This window comes from Larus michahellis, chromosome 9 (assembly GCF_964199755.1).
Source record: "Larus michahellis chromosome 9, bLarMic1.1, whole genome shotgun sequence".
Classification (NCBI taxonomy): Eukaryota; Metazoa; Chordata; class Aves; order Charadriiformes; family Laridae; genus Larus; species Larus michahellis.
The window spans coordinates 24,190,563-24,213,130 of record NC_133904.1 but is presented as its reverse complement, the minus strand read 5'-3'; the positions used below and the strand labels follow the sequence as shown (position 1 = coordinate 24,213,130).

General features: G+C 55.6%; 4 protein-coding genes across 11 annotated transcripts; 3 read left to right on the top strand and 1 right to left on the bottom strand.

Moving 5' to 3' along the window:
• The first annotated feature begins 1,409 nt into the window (after positions 1 to 1,409).
• Positions 1,410 to 4,274, top strand: RPP25 (ribonuclease P/MRP subunit p25). 3 transcript variants are annotated; one of them, XR_012588955.1, is made up of 2 exons: positions 1,410 to 2,467; positions 3,410 to 3,703. XR_012588955.1 is itself a non-coding variant. In XM_074599959.1 (2 exons), the coding sequence occupies exons 1-2, from the start codon at positions 1,757 to 1,759 to the stop codon at positions 3,434 to 3,436; spliced, it is 612 nt and encodes a 203-aa protein (XP_074456060.1). In that variant the 5' UTR covers positions 1,410 to 1,756; the 3' UTR covers positions 3,437 to 4,274. The 3 variants fall into 3 exon arrangements, 2 of the variants coding, with proteins under 2 accessions (XP_074456060.1, XP_074456059.1); XM_074599959.1 differs by having other exon boundaries at positions 1,410 to 2,341; positions 3,410 to 4,274; XM_074599958.1 differs by having other exon boundaries at positions 1,410 to 2,426.
• Positions 4,275 to 5,003: 729 nt separating this feature from the next.
• On the top strand, positions 5,004 to 13,208 carry COX5A (cytochrome c oxidase subunit 5A). Its single transcript, XM_074601022.1, has 5 exons — positions 5,004 to 5,475; positions 9,117 to 9,233; positions 10,334 to 10,455; positions 11,857 to 11,979; positions 13,046 to 13,208. The coding sequence occupies exons 1-4, from the start codon at positions 5,019 to 5,021 to the stop codon at positions 11,968 to 11,970; spliced, it is 810 nt and encodes a 269-aa protein (XP_074457123.1). The 5' UTR covers positions 5,004 to 5,018; the 3' UTR covers positions 11,971 to 11,979; positions 13,046 to 13,208.
• A 677-nt stretch (positions 13,209 to 13,885) lies between these two features.
• Positions 13,886 to 18,250, top strand: FAM219B (family with sequence similarity 219 member B). Its single transcript, XM_074602019.1, has 6 exons — positions 13,886 to 13,971; positions 15,390 to 15,492; positions 15,809 to 15,899; positions 16,328 to 16,405; positions 16,521 to 16,569; positions 16,987 to 18,250. The coding sequence occupies exons 1-6, from the start codon at positions 13,900 to 13,902 to the stop codon at positions 17,143 to 17,145; spliced, it is 552 nt and encodes a 183-aa protein (XP_074458120.1). The 5' UTR covers positions 13,886 to 13,899; the 3' UTR covers positions 17,146 to 18,250.
• A 284-nt stretch (positions 18,251 to 18,534) lies between these two features.
• On the bottom strand, positions 18,535 to 22,562 carry MPI (mannose phosphate isomerase). 6 transcript variants are annotated; one of them, XM_074602013.1, is made up of 8 exons: positions 22,172 to 22,562; positions 21,829 to 21,956; positions 21,109 to 21,309; positions 20,875 to 21,016; positions 20,518 to 20,700; positions 20,206 to 20,379; positions 19,850 to 20,058; positions 18,535 to 19,308 (listed from the first exon to the last, which is right to left on the bottom strand). In XM_074602013.1, the coding sequence occupies exons 1-8, from the start codon at positions 22,185 to 22,187 to the stop codon at positions 19,090 to 19,092; spliced, it is 1,272 nt and encodes a 423-aa protein (XP_074458114.1). In that variant the 5' UTR covers positions 22,188 to 22,562; the 3' UTR covers positions 18,535 to 19,089. The 6 variants fall into 6 exon arrangements, with proteins under 6 accessions (XP_074458114.1, XP_074458116.1, XP_074458115.1 ...); XM_074602015.1 differs by having other exon boundaries at positions 22,528 to 22,556; XM_074602014.1 differs by having other exon boundaries at positions 22,150 to 22,245.
• Between the last annotated feature and the right edge of the window lie 6 nt (positions 22,563 to 22,568).

The following is a 22,568-nucleotide window of genomic DNA, read 5'->3' as shown; positions in this document are numbered from 1 at the left end:
CAGTTTCCCTCTCCGCACCAAAGGGGCATCGTGGGGTGTCACCTGCACAAGGAAAAGACGCTCTCCATTTCCTTGGGTTTTCCAGCGCAGCGGGGCACTGCTTGCGTCCCATCCCATGTGGGTGAGGCACCATCACCATCCTTCTCCCTGCACCCGCAGACCCCACCGGACCCCAGTCTGGTGGTCAGCTCAGGGGGTGCCCCATACCTGCCCCCCCATTTAGGGCAACGGTACCCCCAGAAAGCCGCTTCGGGGGCCACAGGGACGCAGGGGTTTAGCCCACACGGGAGGGTACAGCCCCATCCTGCCTTCACGTCTGCCGGCACCAAATCCGTTGATTTATTTATGTATTTTTTCAAGCCCTGCTTAGAGTGAAAATAATCCAGGGGCCTCCAGAGGCTGATAAGATCTGACTGCAAGTCAATACTCGGCATGTCTTTCCACTGTACAATGATCCCCCTGCCAGCAGGGCGGGAGGCTGGGGACAGGCAGGTGACAGGGGCAGGCAGAAGGCCAGCCTGGGGCAGGGACATCGCCTCTGCCCCGGGGGAAGAGATTGGGGGCAGAGAGAGGAGATTTTCTGGCCTGTAATAAGTATCTCCTGGGGTGTATTGCTGGTAAATACGATGGTGACCCCACGGCGGGCAGCTCCGCGTTGGGGATGTGGAGATGAGCAAGGGCTGGGGTCTGGGGAGAGGGAGGGATGGGGAAGGAGGAGGAGGAAGGAGAGAAATCACCCGTGAAAACTGGCTCCGCTGCGACATCTGCTACTTGGGGCTTTGGGGACAGAGAGGTTTTCCTGCAGGCAGAGCCAGGGCTGAAGTTGCGGGGTATTGGGGGGGGAGCAGAGCCCTGGCACGCTCAGTGCATGCCCCCGGCAGGCAGATGGGCACGGCCACCATGCCATCGGCCAGGATTTCTACTGCCCGCGGGTCCCAGTAACTTCTCTGATGGCTAATAAGGGTTGAGCTCAGGCGGATGGCACCTCCATGCCATCCCTGGGTGCAGCAGGGCCGCCATTCCTCATCTCTCTAGGGATGCTGCTGGGGAGAGGAGGCAGGGATGCAGGAGGGCTGGCTGCCTGCGCTCTGCTGACACTTGCACTGAGCACTCGGTGTCCTTGAGCAGAGCAAGCGCCGGGAGAAGGGACCAGGTTCTCTTTAAGGGGCAGGACTCCGAGAGCATCACTAAGGCAAGAATGAGCTTCTCCCTCTGCCTTCCACCTTCCCCTTCCCTTCCCTGCCCGCTCCCGGCTGGGGACCCGGGCTCCCTGCCCTCCCCTTTGCCTTCCCCGGGGATGAAGGCAGGAGCTGGGTGCTGGGATGGGAGGCTGAGCGAGGGGAGGAGGAGGAGGAGGAGGAGGGGAGGGAGAGGGGGAGGATCTGCTAATTACACAGAACAGCTCTGGGGGCTGCCGAAGTCCAGAATGAAGAGAAGAGCAGCAGAAGCGAGTGCTGCAGTGGGAGCGGAGGAGCCCAAGCATCACCGAGAGACAGAGCCGGCTGTTGTCCCCGCTGGGAGCAATCAGGGGCACCCAGAGGATCCTCCAGCCCCATCCCCCCTGGGGGACAGCCTCTGGCACAGCCACCGAGCCCGCTGCCGGCTCCTCCGCAGACAGCCCCGGGTGAGGAGAGGGGAAGGGGCTGGTGTTCCCGGGGGACGACGTTAAACTCAGCCCTGGAGGGCAGCTGAGCCAGCCCTGCCATGGTCCCGGGGGGCTAGGAGCCCCAGCAGATCCATTGGGAAGGGGCGAAGGATGGCTGCTGAAGGAGGGGGAGCCAAGCCCGTTGCCCAGTCCAGGATGGAGAACTTCCGAAAGGTGAGGACCTCGGAGGAGGAAAGCCCCTTGCCCTTCCCCGACCTGCCCCCGGACGTGGTGGAGATGAAAGTGAAGGAGGGCAGCAAGATCAGGAACCTGATGAACTTCGCCATGGCCCAGATGGAGCTGAAGGGAAGCCGGCAGATCATCTTCAGCGGTTGTGGCAGGGCGGTCACCAAGACCATCACCTGTGTGGAGATCATGAAGCGGAAGCTGGGAGGTCTTCACCAGGTCACCAAGGTACGCTACAAAACCTTGCTGGAGGTCTGGGAGAACCAGGACCCGCTGCCCGGTGGCCCGGCACAGAACCTGACCGTCCACAAGAACGTCCCCTCCATCTGCATCCTCCTCTCCCGAGACCCCCTGGACCCCAACCAGACGGGCTACCAGCCCCCAGAGCCCCGGCACGGGCTGGGGCTGCAGCTTGGCAATGCAGGAGAAGACACATCCAGCTCCTCCACCAAGGGGTTGAAGCGGCCCCTGCCACCTCCCGGCGAGGAGCTGCTGACCAAGAAGTTGCAGGTACAGGTATCCGACAGCCCGAGGGGCTCGGGGACCACCGACTGCCAGCCGGATGGCCGCCACTGACCCCACCACCTCCTGCTGGGTACATATGCAGGAAAAAGCCCTCTATATAGGCAGGAGATGGTATGCTGGAGAAATTCCAGGGTTTTTTTAGCTGCTTTGCTGTGGATAAAGGCAGTGCTGGGCTTGCTGCGGGGTCACCAACATGCTGCAGGCTCCCCCCAACATGCTGCCACCACTCCAGATGACCCCTGTGCATGAGGGGCTTGCTGCTGGGGAGGGACCTTGTCACCAGATTAAAGGGTTAAACTTGCCAGCTTTGGGTTATGGACCTAAGCAGATGGGGGGACGTGTTTGGGGGAGCCCCTGACCCTGCATTTGGCCACCCAGGGGTGATGCCACCACCAGCCCCATGTCTGCAGTGACCCCCCATAGACCAGGGAAGGTGGCTGCACACCGTTGCTCCCCACTGCTACATCTCAGCTATCAGGAGAAACGCTTTTATGCCAATTAACACCTTCATTATCAAACCCACTGCAATTACACACGGCAAGGAGCGGTGGGGTTTATTAACGCCAGGCTCGGCACCGTGATTCATCCTGAATCAAGCACACAAACGAGCAGACGGGTCGCTCTCCCCCCCCATGCTGTCGGCGGGACGGCAGGAGAAAATACAAAAATACAACAACCTTCCTCCTCCTTCCTTTTCCTGCAGCAGATATTCTGGTCTCGGCTCTCCCGGAGGGTTTGGAAGGGTCTGGAGCTGGGGGGGAAAGCCCCAATGTTGGGAGCTGGGGGCGGTGGGAGGGTTGTCATTGTTGAGGGATATTAGTCGTTTAGCGTAAATAAGTAAGTTTTAATTAGAATAAGTTACTTAGGGTTATAATACGGTGGGATTTATGCTGTTTGCTTAGCTTTACTTAGCAGGAGTAGCTGGATTTGCTGAAGCTTTTAGGTCACTATCGTTATTTTTCTTAGTAATTTTCCTAGCAGCTGCGTTTAGTCTTTTAGTATGGGAAAGCGGTTTGATATCACTCTGACGTTTTGTTAGCGTTTTTCCCCAAGTCTGGGACTCTTCAGCTGTCCGTGTAATGCCAGCGAGCACAGGCACCCAAGGAGGGTAAACCAGAAGATACGGAGGCTGAGATACCCTGGGCCGAAACCGCAGATCAACACGATAAGACCTGGACACAGAAAAAGAAGCCAATGAGAAGACCGCAGACCAAAAATCACCATTGGACTAAAAGGGGCGTGAGGGGCGGGGGTGTGTGGATCACAAGAGTAAAATTGGCCAGGGATTCCTTTGCTGGGGGTCCCTCTCTTTGGAGGCACCCAGCCCAGGCCGTCCTTGCTGCTGTACCTTCCAATTAAATTAATTATTTTATAAAATCCAGTGCCTGAGACTGAGGGGAAACCTCGGGTTGAGCGTGAAGGAAGAAGTGCTCCCGGGAGCATGTGCGACACCAGGAACGGTGTGCGGATGCTCGGGCAGCTGTTGTGGCTGGATGCGGTGCCCGGCACAGGACGGGGAGGTTTTGGGGGTCCTGGGCTTGGCTGCGGAGCCCTTGCTGCAGGAAAGCACTTTGGAGCCAAATCCCCGCTTCTTCCAGGTGGGGAAATGAAATGAATGGAAAAGCAGGAATGAGAGGAGATGAGGGGAGCAAGGAGGAGGAGGAGGAAGCATAGGGCTTTGTTCAGCAAGGATGTTGTTATCTCCCTCAGCAGGCAGCTGCTCCTCCAGGCCAGAGCCTCCTGCTTATCTGTCCTGCTGCAGATTGAATGTTAATTTCCAACTGTTTTTTTGTTTGTTTCTTTTATAATATTTTATAATATTGTGGGTTTGGGGCTGGGAAAGCTTTGGGCTCCGTCCCACCCAGCGATGGCTCCTCCCAGCCTCCTCTCTCCAGCACAGACACCGTTCAGGTCCAATCCTCCACCCTGCACGTGAGGGGAGCAACCAAATGTCCTAAAAATCACGTTAATAAATAACTCTGCAAGCGCTCTGATCGGAGCCCAAAGTCTTTCACAGCTGCACAGCTGGGAACTACTAGCCCCTCACTAGCCCTGCCGTCTCACACAGCTGCCAGCAAGGAGAGGGAGAGAGAAAAAAACACACAAAACATCAGTCATTTCTCCTTATTATTTTTGTTAACGTGCAAAATGATTTTTAATTGGTTTTATACGCAGGCAATTTCCAATCTCGGAGGCCATAGGAGCCTGGGGAATTTTGCACTCCTTGCTTTGCTGGCTGTGGACCAAGGCTTTCCCGCATGAGAAAACGGTTAAAAGAACCGCCTGTAACCCAAAATACAAAGCATTTAAAACAGCGTGATTACATCTGCTTCCGCAGGGTCCTGAGGGAACACGATGAGCAAAATTATCGTGACGCTCTCATGCTGCGCTGCTGAGGGACAGCACCAAGAACAGTTTCGGGGCCCGTTTTGTGGGCCCGGCGGCATCCCCGTGGCTGGGTCAGCTCTCCCCTCCCGAGGGCAGCGCCCCACGGGCAGTGTCTGAGGTTTGGGGACAAGGACACAACGGGTGTGCCAGGGCTGGCAGTGGGGCAGAGCTACAGAAAGCCCCAGAGCTGCTGGACGCCGCGGCCACCACCCGGCTGGGTCCAATGGTTCCCTCCCTCACTGCGAAGAAGCCAGGCCGTTTTCCCGCGCCAGAGATGGTGCCAAACAGCGAGGGCACAAAGCCCGCACCGGGGTCATGCCCGGTTAAGGAGGCCACTTGCAGACAACCGAGCAGCCGCGATAAAACCCTAAAGCACCTCCGCTACCGGCCTTTTATGCGGCGGGGAGGCCACCACCTGCACGCCACCTTCCCCGCCCTCGCCACAAAATGGCGGCTGGCTCCGCCCCAAAATGGCGTCCAGCCCCGCCCGGCGGCCGAGGCGCTAAGCCCGGCCCCCCGCGGCTGTCCCGCTGTCTGTCCCCGCCGCAGCTGTCCCTTCCCTCCCTCCCCATCCGCCGCCCGGTGCCCGGAGCTGAGCAGCCCGCCCCCCCCCCCCCCCCCCGCCCCGGTGCTGCCATTCCCCCCCGCCGCCATGCTGGCCGCCACCGCCGCGCTCCTCCGCCGCTGCGCCGTCTCCGGCCTCCGCGCCGCCGCCGTCCGTCGCCCCGCAGGTGAGAGGCCGCCCTGTATTCGGCCTTACGACCCCCACCCCCGGTTCGGTTCGGCCCCGGTGCTCGGCCGAGGGCGCCGTGTCCTTGTAATGACCCGCCGGTGTCACTCGAGGGCAGGCCACAATTGCGGCCTAGTGCGCGCCGCCCCCGCCGGGCCTGCCCGCCGCCGCCCCCGGTAACACACCCCGGTCCCCCCCGTCGTTACCGGCCCCACCGCCTCGCGGGGATAGCGGGGCGCCTTTCCGGGGCCTGCAGCGAGGGGGCCGGCGGCGCTTTTCCCCGGCCTGCCGCCAAGGTGACATTGAGGGAGGTCAGCGGTGATCTCCGCGGACGGGCACCCCCGCCCGGGGCCTTTCCCCCGGCCCCGCTCCGGCTCTTGCCCCCCTTTATTAACACCCCAATTAATAGGAAGGGGAAGAGGAGCAGCCACCGGCAGCGCGGTGTGGGTGCCAGGCTGAAAACAACCATAATGCAGTGTCTGTGCATCTCAATTAATAGCGAATTAAACTGGCGGTGGTCACGTTTAAAATGCTTGGGGTCCTGCGTGTGCCTCTCCTGTAGCGCTTGGGGAATTAAAACAGTTGCTGTGGGGGGTGGATTGCTTCATTTTTAAAAAAAGGCAAAGTGATAAGTGGTGGTTGCCCTGTTTGCACGCTGGGATTTCATGGATAAGCCTTAAAAACATTTAAAAGGCATTAGAATCCTTTCCTCGCAGTGCCTTTGCACTCCTGCTGAATCCCGCTGCTCACAGCCCTGGCTTTTCCGCGCCGTCCCTACCGAGCGGCCTCCATGTTCTTCTCCTCCAAGGTCCTGCCTTACCGAGGGCCCGCGTTACCCTCCCAACCTGCTGCGCCTTCCCCGCAGCCCTCAGGGCCTTGTGTTTTGGCAAAGGTAATGCCTTCGGTTCATCTCCTGAGCCTCTGGGTTTAGATTTATATTCTGTAATGTTTTAAAACGGTCTACATGTAATGCCCTTGCTTCTCCTTGCCAGTCCGGCCTTTTTTGGTGAACTAACGTTCCTCTTAATGCATGTTTTTCTTCCGGGCTCGTTAACAGGAAAACCTGACAAGTTCCAGCAATCGGGGAAGATTTAACACGCGTTTGTGTGCTTTTAACACGCGTTTGTGAGCTTTTCAGGCTCTTGCAGCTTGTTACGTTCTCTTAAAAAACGCACCTCTGCAAACATACATGCCTTTTGTTTCTTCTTCCCAGAGTTGGGAATCTCCCCAGGGGTGGCTTGGTGTGGTTCGACTGTCACGCAGGCACGGTGCGTGTGACAGTGACCTTGATGGACCCCACGGAAACGCGAGGCACCCGTCTGGCTCCTGCTTTGCCAGGGTGGCTTGCAGGGTCCGCTCTCCAGTATAGGCTTTCAGTCCAGTAGAGAGATGGCAGCGTTAGTATGGGAAACAAAGGGTGGTAAAGAAACAGAGCAGCGGTTGAAAAATGCCTCCTGGGAATCCAGAGTTCAAATTCCTGTGGTTTTTCTTTATTTGCCTTCGGGATCCTTTTAGTCCAACCAAGTCATTCCTTTATTTAAGACTAAAGGGAATGGTTTTGTTGAGCACTCAGGGGATAGGCTTTAGTTTTTTGACTTAAAGGTGGCATTTGAGAACTTCAGGCCAGGCTTTTCTCAAACTGAGATTTGCGGTTTCTCTGTAGGGTTTGCTTTATGTTTTGGAAACACTGTTCTCGCCCAAACGATGCATGTCTGAGGGTTTTTCAGCAGTGTCCTCTGACTCCCTGCCTGGGCACAGGGGACTGCTCTTGCTCTGAACTCAGCTGCGCATGTGATTTATTAGAGAACTTGGGGTCAAAGATCAGTTTTGGAGCTGGGGAAGGGATGGGGAGCGTCCCTACAGCACGGCAAAAGAGCCTTATAATTCTGGCTTGGCCTGTCATTTACTTTTCCCATATCTAGTTATGTAGATAAAACAAATGACAATATTTTCGTCGCTTGGGGAGCATTGCATACACCAGAATTGCAGCTGAAATGTTGGACCACCTTACGTTTTGTTAAAAATCTGGATTGCATTCTGATCGGGCCGTCACGTATTGCGAATAAAGATATATCTTGATGTTGTGGTCGTTCATTCTGTTATATTTTATGTAGAATTAAGGTGCTGCCTTGCAGTATGCTACTCACTGCGATCTTCAAACTAGAAAAATACAGCTGGGAGTGATGCAAAAAACTCAACCTAGTCTTTTATCTTGCGTACGGAATGCAAGGTACGTGGTTTGGCGTGTTCCTTCTTTTAAATAAAACTTTATGGTTGGTCAGTATGAGTGGTTCATGCTAGGTTAAGAAAGAAAAAGTGACTAGCCATATCAGCCTTCTCTGAAGCAGAGCTTCAGGCTGGCAAGGTCATATCTGGTGTATGACCTCTGCGCAAATATTAGCGGAGTGGAATTACCGGCAGGGAAAGGGAGCAGCCGGTAGCCAGGCTGTGTTGTGCTGGTAAGGCAGCTTGCAGGGTACTCGGCTTTGCAGGGAGGACCCAGTACGGCTCCGATGCTGTGGAGGTGGCTGTACCCCAAGTTTTAGTTCCTTTGGGAAAACTCTTCCAACCTTTTGGGTTAAAAAACAGCCCAGCAACAAAGCAATTTGTGTTAGAGTGGTGTTGAGGGAAGAAATGAGTTTATAATCGCATCAACCTTATTTGCCCATTGGCGAACAATCCACTTTTGTGTTTTATTAATTACGAAATATTAATGCAGTTACAGCGGTGAGATCCAGGAGTTTTATCTTGGACAGACACAGGGACAGCAGCGATTCTGTTTTCTCTTTCAACTCTTCAATATCCTCTAATAGGTTCCTCGTGCTCTTCAGAGCCTTCATAATTGGGCTCAGGTTGTTTTGCGCGGATCCCTACAACCGCTTCAAAACAAGCCCTCGTCAGCTCTGAACGCGTGGTGGAATCGAAGACCTGCAGCTCGTTGCTGTTGAGTTGGTCTGTTGGTTGGGAAATCTGCATTTCCTGGATTACAAAACTGGTTATGGAGCAATTTCAGGAGTGGTCTACAGTGGGAAGTTACTCCAGAACAAACCAGCGTGTTCCTCTGAAGTGGACAACGATATAACTGATAGGATACAGGGTTTTATTTCTGGAAAGAATGCCGCTGGAAAACCGATTCATGTAGCTGAACTCACGGCACAGACAAGTCCTGTGGTTTTGAGGGGGGTCGAGTGTGGGGAACAGAACGATTGTGCTGCTTCAGGGGGCTGATGATGAAGTACCTGTACGTTATGTTTCTCTGGCTTGCTTGGCTCTCGCAAGAGGGAAAGTTCCTCTCTCTTGTGGAAGTAGGGCTCCCAGAAAAACTTCTCTTAAGGACCAGTTATACAGAATTGGTTTTCTCTTGGTGTTTCCCCCATCCCTCTTGATCCTGCTCTGACCAAAGGATCAAGGAACACTTTAGAGTTCTGATGCGAAACAGAAGATACACACTTTGCCACAAAACGAACAACAGGTATTTAATAAGTTTTATTCATCCAGTCCTTATCCAGGCTGAGGACTGATCTGGATTCCCTGTAGTGAGTGAAATACATACTTTATGGCTTTTTTTTTTTCTCTTTATCAGGACTAAAGTACATTTATTTTATGTTTGCTCAAAGCCTCTTCCTTTCTTTTTGCATTCAGCTGTACTGCCTGCCCGCTGCTACTCTCATGGGTCACAAGAATCAGATGAAGAATTTGATGCTCGCTGGGTGACATATTTCAACAAGCCAGATATTGATGCCTGGGAGCTCAGGAAAGGTATGTTGAATGAAAAGGGAGGAGTGACATGGAGTAAATATAACTGCTTCATGACCAGAAATAACAACTTATTTTTACTTTGCTGTGGGAGAGCAGAAAGAGTGAAAACTGGGAGTTTGGTGTAGGAGAGCAATAATGTAAATAGCTAGTGGGGGCAAGGCACTATGCGAGCCTTTCTTTATCTGTTCTGAGTCAGCTGGCCACTCCGTGTGTGTGCCCGTGGCTGGCGTGCTGCTGTTTGCTCAGCTCTGCGCCTGTCCCAGCAGGCGATGGCACCTCACCAACCAGCCGAGCGGGTTGGAAGGAGCTGTGGCTTGCAGATTGAGGGAGAGTGGGGGGGACAAGGCAGTGGGAGTCCAGGCTCAGTAAATCTTAGTGCCCCCGAGTACGCGTTTTACCACCTGGATGGGAGGGAGAGAAACATTTGGTCTATTTGAAAGGTGTATTTGAGCTCATCTGTTGCGTAATGAATAACCACACGCATTTTTCTTTGGACTTTGATTTAATACTTTGGCCATAACTCACTGTAGGGTTGTCTTCAGTTGTTATTTGCTGTGGAGTTGCCAGCTCCTATTAAACTACCCCAATTAAAGCTTATAAATGTGTTTGCATAACAGCCAGAGGGATCATTCCAGCATCACCTGGAAGACTTGGTGTTGGGCTCTTCCCTCTGAAAGGAGAGGAAGGAAGCAGACGGCGGCTCAAGTTCTGGTTTCATTACACCTGTAGGAATGAAGTCATTTGGATTTCTTAGTGACTCCATAACTGATGCGCCGTGGTACAGACACTGACTCCTTTTGGGAGCACAGATGAAAATGGCCCACTGGGATTTCATGAAATCCACTTAAAATCTGCAGTAGTGAGCAACAGAGAAAGGCAGAAGAGCAAAAGAAAACCCTTGGCGCTGTGTGTGTATATGTGTCCCCAAAATAGCAGTGAAAGCTGTAATCGGCTTCTAATGGCGACTGGTGGTGTGGTAATACTTAATTCTTTCATAAGGTGGAGCAAAATAACGCTCCTTTGGATAGGTTCAGAAGGTTTCTTTTGATAACGTGATGAGCTGACACCAAGTTCCTCTTGGTGTTTCCGTATATTCGCAGGCATAAACACGCTTGTGGGTTATGACCTGGTTCCGGAACCAAAAATCATCGATGCAGCTCTGAGGGCATGCCGACGGTTAAATGACTTTGCCAGTGCCGTCCGCATCTTAGAAGTTGTAAAGGTGAGTGGGGTGGCAGCCTGGGGTGGAACCGCTGCGTTCGTGTTGCTGAGAGCCCCGTGGTGGAAGAGTTTCTTCTCGGCTTATTGTTAGAGGTGCAAAGGGAAACCGCTATTTCCTGCTGCCAGAATCAATGTCTGCTTTACAAGCACGTGCTCCATGGCTTGAAATAATTGTTTTGAGGTAAGAGTACTCAACAGCACAGCTTGGTGGAAGTATATAACATTATTATTTTCATATTTTTCTGTCCTGATGCTGACTCTCGTGATAAAGTCTTTCAGGATTTTTCTTTCTTTTCTTTTTTTTTTTTTTTTTTTTTTAGTAAGCATTATTAGAAATATCTCAAGCAAAGGCAGCTTACTGGCTTCTTAAAGGACTCAGTACTGAGCTGGCTGGGAGTAGTAACTTGGGAAGCTGCATAGGCTTGAAAAACAACATAAACCAGCACCTTGAAACCCGAGTCCAGCCTTTGTTTACCAGGGAGTTAAAATGGAGGGGGATGGAGGCAGGAGTTCTTCCATTTCAGCTGTAGAAGCCAGCAGCTATGCTATTCCAACTGGGTTTGTTGGGTTTTTTTTGCCACAGCTGAGGAGGGCTGGCTTGGAGGTCTTTGCTGCCAGCTCTTAAATCCACTTGCGTCAAACTCTACTCCACCATCAGTTGCTTTTCAGTTTGCTATTTCTGCATTCTTCTCTAGAACTGAAACTCTTTCCGTGGTTTTGGAGACATAAGACCAACAGAAGAATCTTCATATGTTTTCCTTATTTTTTATTTTTTTTTTCGCCCCTAGTCCCCCACCATGTAGGGCACAACTCAGTTTATCAGAACTCGGGGGACAGATTTATGGTCTTCCTGGAGTCCTGCCTAAACATTATTCAGGGGGGTTGTGTTTTTCCCCTAATTTCCAAGCAAGTTAAATTTTCTCTCGGGTCCACCCAAAAGCTGATTTTTATTTTTTCCACTTTGCTGTGATCAGATACCATTTTCATTCCGTTTCCTAAGATGTCGGCGCTCTTTGGGCTGGTTTGCAAAGCATCCCTTATTCAAGGAGCTTGGCTTGGCCTTCGGGTTTGTCATGGTGCAGCACACACGTTATGGGTCACATCAGCCTGATGTTGAGTGAGGGAAAGGCATCAAGTGTTAGGAATAATCTGCACGTCCCCCAAAGGGGAGTTCAGCATTATTCTGGGGTGCTTTGCCACGACGGTCCCTTGAGTGGGAGGACTGTCCAGTAGAGCTGTATGCCAGTCTTGTTTATTTGACGCACAGGTGAAGCTGGGCTGCGCTCTCCGGTCCTGTCCCCATGAGGTGGATCAGACCGTGGACCATTTTTGAGAACACTTGGTCACAAAACTGGCCGGTGGAGCTTGCTGTGTTATTTCAACACTGTTTCTTTTCATTCAGGACAAGGCAGGACCTCACAAGGAAATCTACCCTTACGTTATCCAGGAGCTTAGACCAACTTTGAGTGAACTGGGAATCTCCACTCCAGAGGAACTGGGCCTGGATAAAGCATAAATCTTACCGGTAAGGGACACCGATGCTTCCAAGGCTCTCGCCATGGGACTCTGCTCCTCTAAAACTCTCCTGGCAAAGGCAGAGTCCTCTTCCTTGCCTTCGTGGGTCTGTGAAGTTCTTGTAATGTGGTTCTCCAAATAACTCTAATGACAGGTCTCCAAGAAAAGGTAGTAACCCTTTTCAAGGAAGGCTTAACAAAAGGAGAGTGCGGTTGATTGAGGAGGGATGGGGTGGTTGGCCGCCATACTCGACCTCCCAGAGATTTCGAGATAGCAGTCGCCGAGACAACGCGTATTGCAGCACTTCTCCGGCAGACTGGCAACCTTTGCTCCTCACTAGCTTCTCCCCCGGAAGCATTTTTAGCAAATGGCAGGGTCATTTCCTCTGGAAATGCACAAACTTTCATTTTATTGTCACGGTGTAGCCAGCTGGGAGACACTAATTCCTAGTTTATGCTAGAAAATGGGCCCCACTGACAGTAGTCACCCAACAACACTGAAGGTTCTTCACCTTCCGCTTAAAATATCATCTTTTTCTATAATTAAACACTAATTTGGAGGGCCCCTCGCTTACAGAATATGCAAATCATCTGTACTGGCTTAGATCTACACGGTAAATACCAGGCTCTCGCGTGAACTGCAGGGTCTGAAGGTGCTGTTACTAAGCACCAGCTTCTCTGGTTAATGAGGATCTGTCATTAAGTATAGGCAAAACCTAACAGGCTATAATCCCCGACTAAAATAAAAATCCTCATGGAAATTACATAAAGGCAGGCTCCTCGCTTGGTTCCTTCAGGAGGTGGCCAGTGTCGTATTCCAGCCTTTTTTAATAGCACGCTCAGAATAGAGCTATCGGGTGTCAGGCTGCAAATAGTGTTTAATTCTGGATCTTCGAGTCCCTGCCCTGGGATGCGAAGTTGGGGATGCGGTAATTGCGTTTGGAAGCTGCGTGTGGGTAAATTGGGCTTTTGAGTGGAAAAACAAGCAATGAGAATAACACGTTTTAGACCCCATGGAAACTTTGTGGAGATAACAGGCCGCTGCTTTAATGGGTTTTCTCTTCTTTTCTGTTCCAGGTGCATTACTGGAGCGTTTCGCTGATGCTCCCCAATTGTACACAGTCGCCTGGAGACACAGATGTTAAAATATTACCTTACTTGAAATAATTTCTTCCTTTATTGAGTCACAATGTACACCATGTGAAGTTGGACCTAATAAAGGAAAAACTGGTTTGACTGATGTGGTAGCGGTGGCCTTGTCTGATTATTTCTGTTTGCTTTTACGGGGAAGAGGAAGAAGCAAAGTGTAAACGTGAGAAATTAGGTGTTAAGAGCTTGTAAATCCTTCCTGGCTGTGGGAAGGGAGAGGCTTGGCTCGGTCCGAGGGGCACGGTGGCCCTCTTGGGGTCTGCTTCAGGGCAGGGGAGAGCAAGGACCTGGCGAAGTGCCCTTGGAGGGGCCGTTATCCCAGGACGAGACCGGGGCTTAACGAAGCCCCCGAGGACGGCAGGAGGCTCCTGCTGGCACCGGCTGTACTCTCCCTCACGGTGCCTGGGCAGGCTGGTGTCTGGCAGGGCCGGGAATCTGTTCTGGAACTCGGTTCCGGTGCAGGCAGGGACTGGGGGGGAAAAAAAGCTGGGGGGGGGGGAAGGGACATTCCTTTTATTATTTTTTTTTTTTCACCAAAAAGGAATTTTTCAGAAAAACATGAATTTGGGCAGGGAAGCGGGTCCCAGGGGGCGGGGCCACCCGCTGTCCCGGTATCCCGCTGTCCCACTGTTCCGCCAGCCGCATCTCCCCGTGCCCCGCCGGGCGCGCTGCGCATGCGCGGCGGAGGAGCGCGCGCGACCACCTCGCTTCCCATTGGCTGGGCGCAGCCGGCGCCGCGCGCTGCTATTGGCTGGTGACTCCGCGGGGAGGGGCGAGCGGCCATGGCGACGGGCGGCGGCGGTGGCGGCAGCGATGGCGCTGGGAGCAGAACGGGCGGACGGCGGGGAGCGGGGGTACGGGCCGGGCTGTGCGCCTGGGGGGTGTGCGTGGGGCAGTATGGAGCATGTGCATGGGTGGTATAGGGCTGGGGTATGCGCACGGGGTAGTATGGGGCAGTATGGGGTATGTGCATAGGGGGGGTGGTGTAAGGCCAGGGTGTGGGGGGGGTGCAGGACTCGGGTGCGTGCATGGGGCACTATGGGGTATGTGCATGGGGGTGGTATGGGGCAGTATAGGGCTGGGGTATACGCATGAGGCAGTATGGGGTATAGGGCTGGGGTGTATGCATGGGGCAGTATGGAGCGGTGTAAGGTACGTGTACGGGGGTGATATAGGGCTGGGGTGTGTGTGGGAGGCAGCATAGGGTATGTGCGTGGGGGGTGTGGGTCTGGGAGGGCTGTGTGGGGCAGTATGGTGTATGTGCATGGGGGTGGTATAGGGCTGGGGTGTGTGTGTGGGGTGGTATAGGGCTGGGATGTGTGGGGGGCAGTATGGGGTATGTGCCTGGGGGTGGTATAGGGCTGGGATGTGTGTGGGGCAGTATGGGGTATATGCATGGGGGGTACAGGGCTGGGATGTGTCTGGGGCAGCATGGTGTATGTGTGTAGGGTGGTATAAGGCTGGGATGTGTGGGGGGGGCAGTATGGGGTAAGTGCATGGAGGGTATAGGGCTGGGCTGTGTGTATGGGGCAGTATGGGGCATGTGCACGGGGCTGGTATAAGGCCCCGCTCCCTGCACCTGGAGCTATTCCCACCCAGGGGGCTCTGCCCCACTAATTCCCACGGAGACACTTCTACTAATCCTGGATGTGCCGTCCCGTCACCGCCCCGCCTTGTTAACTGCTGCCTCTAATTCCCCCTCCCTCCTGCGCCGACGGACTCTCTGCTCATTTTCTGACCCTTCCTCTATTTTCTTTATTAATTATTGTCTTTGCAGAACTTTTTTCTGCCCGTGGTCATTTAGCAGAGCCACCTCTCCTGGATGGGGGAGGCTTTTCCTTAAAGCCTTGACTCTCAGACCCGATTATGTGACACTGCTTGTGTTTTAATGATGTGGGTTTATTCTTGAAAGGCTCGAAACCCATGGAGAAATTAAAATAAAGTACCTTTATATTTTATTTGATCAACCTGCTAGTTAAATCTCCTCTACCGTGTCTTCTCCCTAGAGGCAGGCTTGCAAAGAAACCACTGGTTGCTGTGTGGGCTTTTAATTTAGCGTCGCCATTCCCAAATAATCCCTTCATCTGTGAACAGATCTGCTTATTCCTCTTCCTCTTCCTCCTCTGGCGGCAGCACGGAGCTGGCGAGGAGGAGCCGTCCCCTCCCAGCTCTCCCTGGCCAGATGCTCTCTGAGATGACTCTGGTTTACTTCGTCCCCATAGAAAAATGCTACTAAATTTACTTATTTCCCCCCCTTTTTTTTTTTTTTTAGCTGATTTGGGCTGAAAACAAGAGGCTGAGCAAGGCAACAGAGACGGTGGAGAAAAGGGGACCGTACATCATGAGCAAACCTCCCTCCCTTCATGCCAAGCTCCGTAAGTGGTCCTCGCTGTCGTTCCAAGGGACTCTGCTGGCATTCGGGGAGACACCTGCACCTCTCGCTTGGGGCGGGAGTGACTGAAAGCCGTTCTATTCCTCGGTGGGATAAAGACATTTAGAAAAAAAACAAACTAAAAACCTATAGGCGCTGCCTGTGGAAAGCACTTCAATGCCCCCATGCGCTCCCTAGGACCCCCCAACAAAAAATAACCCCCCCAAAGAATACACACCCCCCCCCCCAAAAAAAAAAAAAAAAAGACCCCTGGGGAGCGCTTGGGTATTTTGAGCTCTGCCCCTGTGCTTGGCTTTCAGAGCGGCAGCGGGAGCTGGCGAGGGCAGCGCTGCGAAGGCAGGGGCTGCTGGGGGGACCTGAGCCCCGCCACCCGAAGCTGGCAGCTAAAAGGTTGGATCCCATTTTCTTGGTTTTTTGGCTTTTTAACCCCCGAGATGGATTTGTCACGTTCCTTGGGGAGGCTGGGAAAGCTGGAGGATTGCAAAATGAGCCTGGAAGCTTAATCCGCTGGCTTTGTTGTTGCCAGCAAGCAGCTGACATAATAAAAGAATTAACTTTTCCCGCCAAAGTCAGGAGGTGCTCTACGAGGGGCCATGCTGCTGCTTCTCTGTGTTTTGGGGATGGTTTTGCATTCAGGATTTAATCGGGTAGCCTTAGCTGGGGTTTATTCTTAGGTCGTGGTGGCCCTGGACAACGCCTGGGTGGGAGGGGACGTTTAAGGCAGGGATTCCTGCCCTGACTCCTCAGTCCAGCCGGTCTGGGGCTGTGTTCCCATGTGGAAATGCCTGTCCTGTGCTCAATCCTCTGCTTTCCGGCAGGTCGGTGAAATTTAAGAAGGGCTACACAGCGCTCAGCCAGACGGTGGATGAGAACCTGGTCTCCCTTGATTCGGACAGGTGGGGACTGGGCCAATATCCCCTGGATTTTGGGTAGGGGGGTGTTGCAGGCTCAGAGTTGGCTTTTTTAGGGGGGGATTCCTGGCTGGCTCTGACCGTTTCCTTCTTCTCTTAGTGACGGGGAGCTGGGATCCAGATGTTCCTCGGGCTACTCCTCCGCTGAGGCAAGTCCGGGGCTTTGACCCCCAACGGTGCAGTCCCCATGGTGTCCGTAGAGGGGCTGAAAGGCAGCGTCACCCTCCGGGGTGTGTACGTGTGCGGCCATCCCGCAGGGCTCTGCGTTGCAAGCTGCTGCCTGAGACACTTGAGCCAGGCATAAAATCCCCCTTGGCAGCCTGCGGGGGGATTTTGGGGTACCCGGCTTGCGTGTCAGGGTGCTGCAGCCCAGGAGAAGCTCTTTGCTCTTTCTTTTTCCTCTTCTCTGCTCTGGCTGTGCCACTTCTCGCTGTGCAAAAGGCACTGGAGGGGGGACATGATGCCCTTTCTGCTCACAGCCCTACCCTGTGCAAACCCTGGGACCTAAATTTTAACTAAACCGGGACCAATTTTAACCAGCTCTGCCTCCTTTGTTCCCCCCACAGCAGGTGAACCAGGACCTGAGCCGGCAGCTGCTGCAGGACGGGTACCACCTCGATGAGGTCCCTGATGACGAAGATCTGGATCTCATCCCCCCGAAACCCGTCACCTCCTCTTCTTGCCCCTGTTGTTTCGGAGAAAATCTCTCTTGCGTGATCCAGTAACCGGGAGGGCTGCACAAGAACAGGTCAAAAGCCAGCACTTTTCTTTGTCCTGTGGGATGGCTGGTGGCACCCCTTGTCCCGCACCGGGATGGTGCCACGAGGGCCCAACGATGCTGCGATGCCGCCCGTGGTGAGCAGCGGCAACCAACCCACCAACCCCAAAGGACTTTTCCTGAGGCTCAGCAATACCAGGGAGAGGTGGCACGGTGACATTTAGGTGGCCTGGATGGGACCTGTCACCTGGCTGGGGTGGGGAGGGAGGAGAGGCAGAGTCTGGGCACCTCCGGGGGGGGTGTAAAGGGAAGGAATTGGGAGGTGCAGAGCAAATGCTCTTTGGTTTGCATGACCTCCTCTTTTCCCCTTTTAAATGGACATGTTGAGGATTACGACGTGTCCCCAGCCCCCTCCCTCCCTGATGAAGAAGCGGTTGATGGTGGCATGGAACCGCTGTGGTGTGGGACTGGGCTGGGAAGCCCCCAGACCCCTTTTCTATTTATTTTGGCTTTTGTCACCCCCTCCTCCCTGGCAGGCTGAGGCCAGCTGGGGGTCATCTGGGAGAGCTGCTTCATTTACCTCTCTCACGCTGCTTGCAATTAATTGCTGCTGGGTTCCCTCCTCCCAGTGCCTGGGCTGATCCGAACCAAAGATTGCGGCTCCGATGGAGGACATGGCGGGGGAACCCGTTGGAGCGGATTGGGGCAGGCTGCTGAGCTTTATGCGTCTGTGTGTGTTACATCCACCAGCAGCTCCCACTGGGGCTGGGACCTCCCCACTTTCCACCTCTCGAGGGACCTGTTCAGTTTGGGGTTTGGAGCTAATGGCTTTTTCCAGGTCTGCCCAAAGCCACTTCGATGTGGGCGAGGGGCAGCATAGCCCCCCCCACCCCAGGCCAGCTCTGGGTGCAGATTTGGGGAATCTATCTGCCGTGAACCTTAAAAGCTGCCTTAAATCATGGTCCTGCTCTACTACATAGAAGACAATCAGCTTATTATAAAGAAACCTTATTTAAATATTTCATGTTTAGAGAACTGAACTGGGTTTGGGTTTTTTTTGGTGTTTTCCTTGTTGAAGGGAGCACTCAATAAACTGGATCTCATTCCTCGGAGGGTGTGTTGGTGCTGTGGCAGGGGGGCGCTGAGCCCTGTTTTCCCCCCCCAGCAGCCCTGCTCGGGAGGGCTCCTTCCTTGACCCTGCTGCATTTTCGTCACGTCTTACCCCGGGGTGTCCTTTTTCCCCTGCGGAGCTGCTGTGTCGCCCAGCTGGATGCTGCCGAGGTGGTGGGGGGGGGGCTATGCCGGAGCTGCCCTCAGCATCCTTCTCCGGTCCCTGAGCCCTGCAAACAACCACGGCATCTCCCCGTCCTGCTCCCTCCACCACACTGCCCTGGCGCCGAGGACAAAGCCACCACTTTATTCACAGCACCGGAGGCTCTCCGGCTCCATCACCCCTTTTTTTACAGCCAGGGAAGGGGTGACACGGCTCAGAGGACTGATGGCCATCGGGCCAGGCTCAGGAAGAGCCCACCAGATGCCCAGGAGCAGCAGAAAATCTTGGCATCACATTCTCAGCGGGGGGAGCAGCAGCTCCTAGAAGCTGGACAAACATGTTTGAGACCTGGGGGTGCAGACATCAGGCCTCCCTGCTGCTTTCCAGTGGGAAGGAAAAGGGGGGAAACCCCAAAATAAAAGGAGTCGCCATAGGGCGTTAGCAGCACCCAAAAGGGGATGATGCTCTGCGGCTAATGAGTGGAGATGCTCTTCCTCTGTGCCACATCCAAGGAGTCGATTCGTGGAATTGCTCTTTCTATACCTGAGGCGTGGGCTGGTTTTGGGAGGGTTTAACGGATGGAGGGGAAACTTCCAAGCGAGGTGACTTTGCCCAGGCCAGTTTCTATCTACTCAAACGTGGAGTGATGGAGGTGGGGGGAAGCGTCCCAGGTGCTGCTCAGAGGAGGCAGCAGGCTCGGAAAAGCAGCATCCCGTCTGGCGAGGCAAGGTGGAGGGAGATGCTCTCGTTGGCGGAGATGAAGAGGACGGAGCCACGACGCAGAGTCATTTCGGAGGCTGCGGCCGTGGAGGTGCCCACGGCCGTCCCTTGGATCACCAGCAAGATGCTGGCAGAGTCCACGGCAGAGACAAGGTACAGCTTGATGGAGGCGGGGATCTGCAATAGAAAGGGTCGCCGTGGCCTGAGTCTCCCCCAGCTCTTCTTCCCTTGGGAGAGCTGGAAGGAGGTCACCCCCATTCCCACCCTGCTCCAGCCTTCGCTGTGCCCAGGCCACCCTGCGCCTGCAGCAGCCCAAACCCCAGGGACCTCGGCTTAGCTGAGGACCTCCAAGACCTCCTCCTCATCCCCTCTCTGCCCAAAGCTGCTGGAGAAGGTGAGCGAGCTTTAGGCAGGAGGAACAGAGGAGGCAGAGAAGCCTGCAGTGCTGTCCGGGGATGACAAGCATCCCCAGCATCCCTACAGCATCCCCAGCGCATCCCCGGTGTCCCCAAGCATCTGCAAGTATCCCTGGCATCCCCCATCATCCCCAAGCATCGCCAAGCATCCCCCCGTCCTCACTGGACCACTAGCTCCAAGGGTGAGCAAACCCGTGCCAAGAAAGCCCCAGCCACCACTGAGATCTCCTACCAAGAGCGCAGCCAAGACGGGGAAAAGCTGGTGTCCCCCCGACCCGTGTCCCCAAAGCGTCACCGCTCACCTCTATCCTCATGATGGCAAAGTCTGGCACGGGTGGGTCGTAGAGGTAGACGCTGGGGTCGAGCTGGCTCTGCGTGGCCGGGAAGATCTTGGAGCTGCTGGGTGCTGGCGTGTAGTTGAGCATCTCGCACAAGGTGAGGACGTCGATGAATTTGGGGGTGAGCCCGGCCCGCACTGTGTTATCCGAGCATGCCATGCACTCCACGCAGTCTGCAGGGACAGGGCAGCGCTGTTAGCCCACCCCAGCCATCCTGCACATCCCGGGGGGGAAGGTCAAACCTTGTGGAGGGGACCATGGCCACCTTGGGGACGGTCCCTGGGGGGTCCTGGGTGAGGAACGCCTGCCGTGATGCTCACCTCCCTGCAGGTAGGCGTGAGGCTCGTTGGCTCCCAGGAACATGGCCTCCCCCGGCTCCAGCCTCACCAGGTTGAGGAAATAAATGGTGAAGCAGCCGATGTCCCCTGGGTACTGGGAGTGCAGGCGCAGCAGCAGGTCCCCGTTGCTCCCTGACGTGTCCTTCCCTTCCGCTGCTGCACGGGCAGAGACCAGAAGCACTAGTGAGGTGGGAGCTTAGGGGGGGGGAAAACCCCATCCCCTCCCCTAAACGCAGCTCCCCCCCCCACCATCAAAACCATTCTGGGGGGCCGTGGTGGGCAGAGAGGACCCACCTTCCTGGGAGATCCTCTTCACCAGCATGTTCAGCTGGTCGACAAAGAACTTCTTCTCGCTTTTCATCAGGCGGGTGAAGCAGACGCGGAGGGCGGCCGAGACGCCCCGGGGGTCGTCGCTCCCGCTGCGCTCCAGCTGCTCCGCCGCCACCTCCCCAATCAGCGCCCGCAGCTCGGGGACGGCTACCGGGGGTGGCCAACCCAAGTCAGCCCCGATGGCCACCACCGCCTGGCAGGGAGCCCAGCACCCCATCCCGAGGGGGCACAACCACCGCCCCCCCACCCTGAACCCACCGTAGGGGAGGAAGGTGGCCTAGGGGGTACGACCTTGCCACCACCCCTCCTTGCCATTCTTACTCTGGAGGAAGGAGACGATCTCCTCCACTGGCCGAAAGCCGCACAAGCCCTCGAAGGGGGTGAGAGCGATGGCCATTTCGGGCTTGTGGTTGTCATCGGGGTAGTGCTCAGGGAACTGGGTGTGCAGCTTTGCTGCCAGCTCCTGGAGAAGGTGGGGGGCAGAGGAGCTGGGTGAAACCCCCAAGGTTTGGCCAGGGCTGCCCCCGCCCCCCGCTTCCCCGGTGTTCTCCCGACCTTGTTGGGGTGCGCCTGGATGGAGAGGGCAGTGTTGACCGAGAGCACCTTGAAGAGGAAGGGCAGGCGTCCCTGGAAGGCGTCCTTCACCTTCGCTCCCAGGCAGGCGGGGTTGTCGGCGATCCACTGGCCCAGCGTCTTTTGGGGGATGCGGTTATCCCGGATGACGGCGTCGCCCCGGGGGTGGGCGCCCATCCAGAGCTGTGGGAGACAGACGGACGGACAGACAGACCCCTCAGCCAGGCAGCCATGGGGATGACTTGGGCTTTTCTCCAGGCTGCTTGGCCTCAGAGGCAATGGAGGCAGCCAAGGCAGCTCCCTCGGGGGCTGAGTCACGCCGGGCTTCTCCAGGCATCTCCTCCCCTCCTCCCGGAGCAACCCTGCAGTCCCCGGGGGCTACAGGGGACTGGGGAGGGGCAGGGGAGCTGCATCCTGGGATGCGGGGTGGTGAGAGCTGCATCCAGATGGGATGGATGTGGGAATGGGACAGACGCAGGAATGGGATGGATGGGGAGATAGGACAGACAGATAGGATGGGATGGGATGGGATGTGATAGGATGGAATGGGATGGGATGGCCGCAGGGGATGGGATGGACACGTGGAATGGGACAGACCCAGGGACGGGACAGACCCATGGAACGGGATGGCGGCAGGGATGGGGTGGCCGCACGGAATGAGATGGTCACAGGGAAGGGACGGCCGCCCGGCCGGGCACTCACCTCGGCGTAGGGCTGGTCGGGCTGGATCTGGACCAGGGGGTCGCTGGTGGCCACCAGCTTGGCCACCTCGCTCTCCAGCCCCACCTTGCCCCAGGAGTAGTTCTGCACGGCGCAGGAGAGGGGGAACACTGCGGGGGGGAGCAAGACGTTAGCGGAGGGGGGCATAAATAACCCTCGGCCCCCCCCCCAACCCCCTCCCCCAGGCGGGAAGGGGGTTGCTAGAAGGGGCTTGGGGGGCTGCGGGCGGAGGTCGCGGTGCCGCTGCCCCACCGGGACGGGACGTGGCGGGGGGGATTCTCCACCCCCGTGGGGGTGACCCACCGCCCCCCGGGATCCGGCTCACCGCGGATCTCCGCCATGGCAGGGCAGGGCAGGCCGGGAGCCGTAGTCCCGGCGGCGGCGGCAGCACCGCCTCCCCCGGCCGGGCTGGGCGGGGCGGGACGGGGCCCTACGCGCACCCTATAGCGGCCATAGGGGAGGGCGGGAGGGGGGCTGCGAGGCCGGCAGCGCCTGCTACTGCCTCTGCGGGGTCTATAGGGGCAACCTACAGGGGTATTCTATAGGGGATAGCCCATAGGGGACATTCTATAGGGGCTATTCTCTAGGGGACGGGCTGTGGGATCTATAGGGACGTCCCCTGCAGAGCCTGCTCCCCCATATGTCCCTCTATAGGTGTCGTCCCCCCCCCGTAGCGCGCACCCCTGTCTATAGGGTTAATTTCCTCCCCCCGCCCCGCGCGC

What these genes read in the sequence shown, in the direction of transcription:
- RPP25 (XM_074599958.1), top strand. Translation starts at nt 1,757, where the DNA reads ATGGCTGCTGAAGGAGGGGGAGCCAAGCCCGTTGCCCAGTCCAGGATG.
- COX5A (XM_074601022.1), top strand. Translation starts at nt 5,019, where the DNA reads ATGGTGCCAAACAGCGAGGGCACAAAGCCCGCACCGGGGTCATGCCCG. An exon ending in TGCCTGGGAGCTCAGGAAAG is followed by an intron (nt 9,234 to 10,333) that starts GTATGTTGAATG and finishes GTATATTCGCAG; the next exon opens with GCATAAACACGCTTGTGGGT. An exon ending in GCATCTTAGAAGTTGTAAAG is followed by an intron (nt 10,456 to 11,856) that starts GTGAGTGGGGTG and finishes CTTTTCATTCAG; the next exon opens with GACAAGGCAGGACCTCACAA.
- FAM219B (XM_074602019.1), top strand. Translation starts at nt 13,900, where the DNA reads ATGGCGACGGGCGGCGGCGGTGGCGGCAGCGATGGCGCTGGGAGCAGA. An exon ending in CCGAAGCTGGCAGCTAAAAG is followed by an intron (nt 15,900 to 16,327) that starts GTTGGATCCCAT and finishes GCTTTCCGGCAG; the next exon opens with GTCGGTGAAATTTAAGAAGG. An exon ending in GTCTCCCTTGATTCGGACAG is followed by an intron (nt 16,406 to 16,520) that starts GTGGGGACTGGG and finishes TTCTTCTCTTAG; the next exon opens with TGACGGGGAGCTGGGATCCA.
- MPI (XM_074602018.1), bottom strand. Translation starts at nt 21,993, where the DNA reads ATGCCCCCCTCCGCTAACGTCTTGCTCCCCCCCGCAGTGTTCCCCCTC. An exon ending in TCCAGGCGCACCCCAACAAG is followed by an intron (nt 21,017 to 21,108) that starts GTCGGGAGAACA and finishes CACCTTCTCCAG; the next exon opens with GAGCTGGCAGCAAAGCTGCA. An exon ending in GAAGAGGATCTCCCAGGAAG is followed by an intron (nt 20,380 to 20,517) that starts GTGGGTCCTCTC and finishes CTGCCCGTGCAG; the next exon opens with CAGCGGAAGGGAAGGACACG.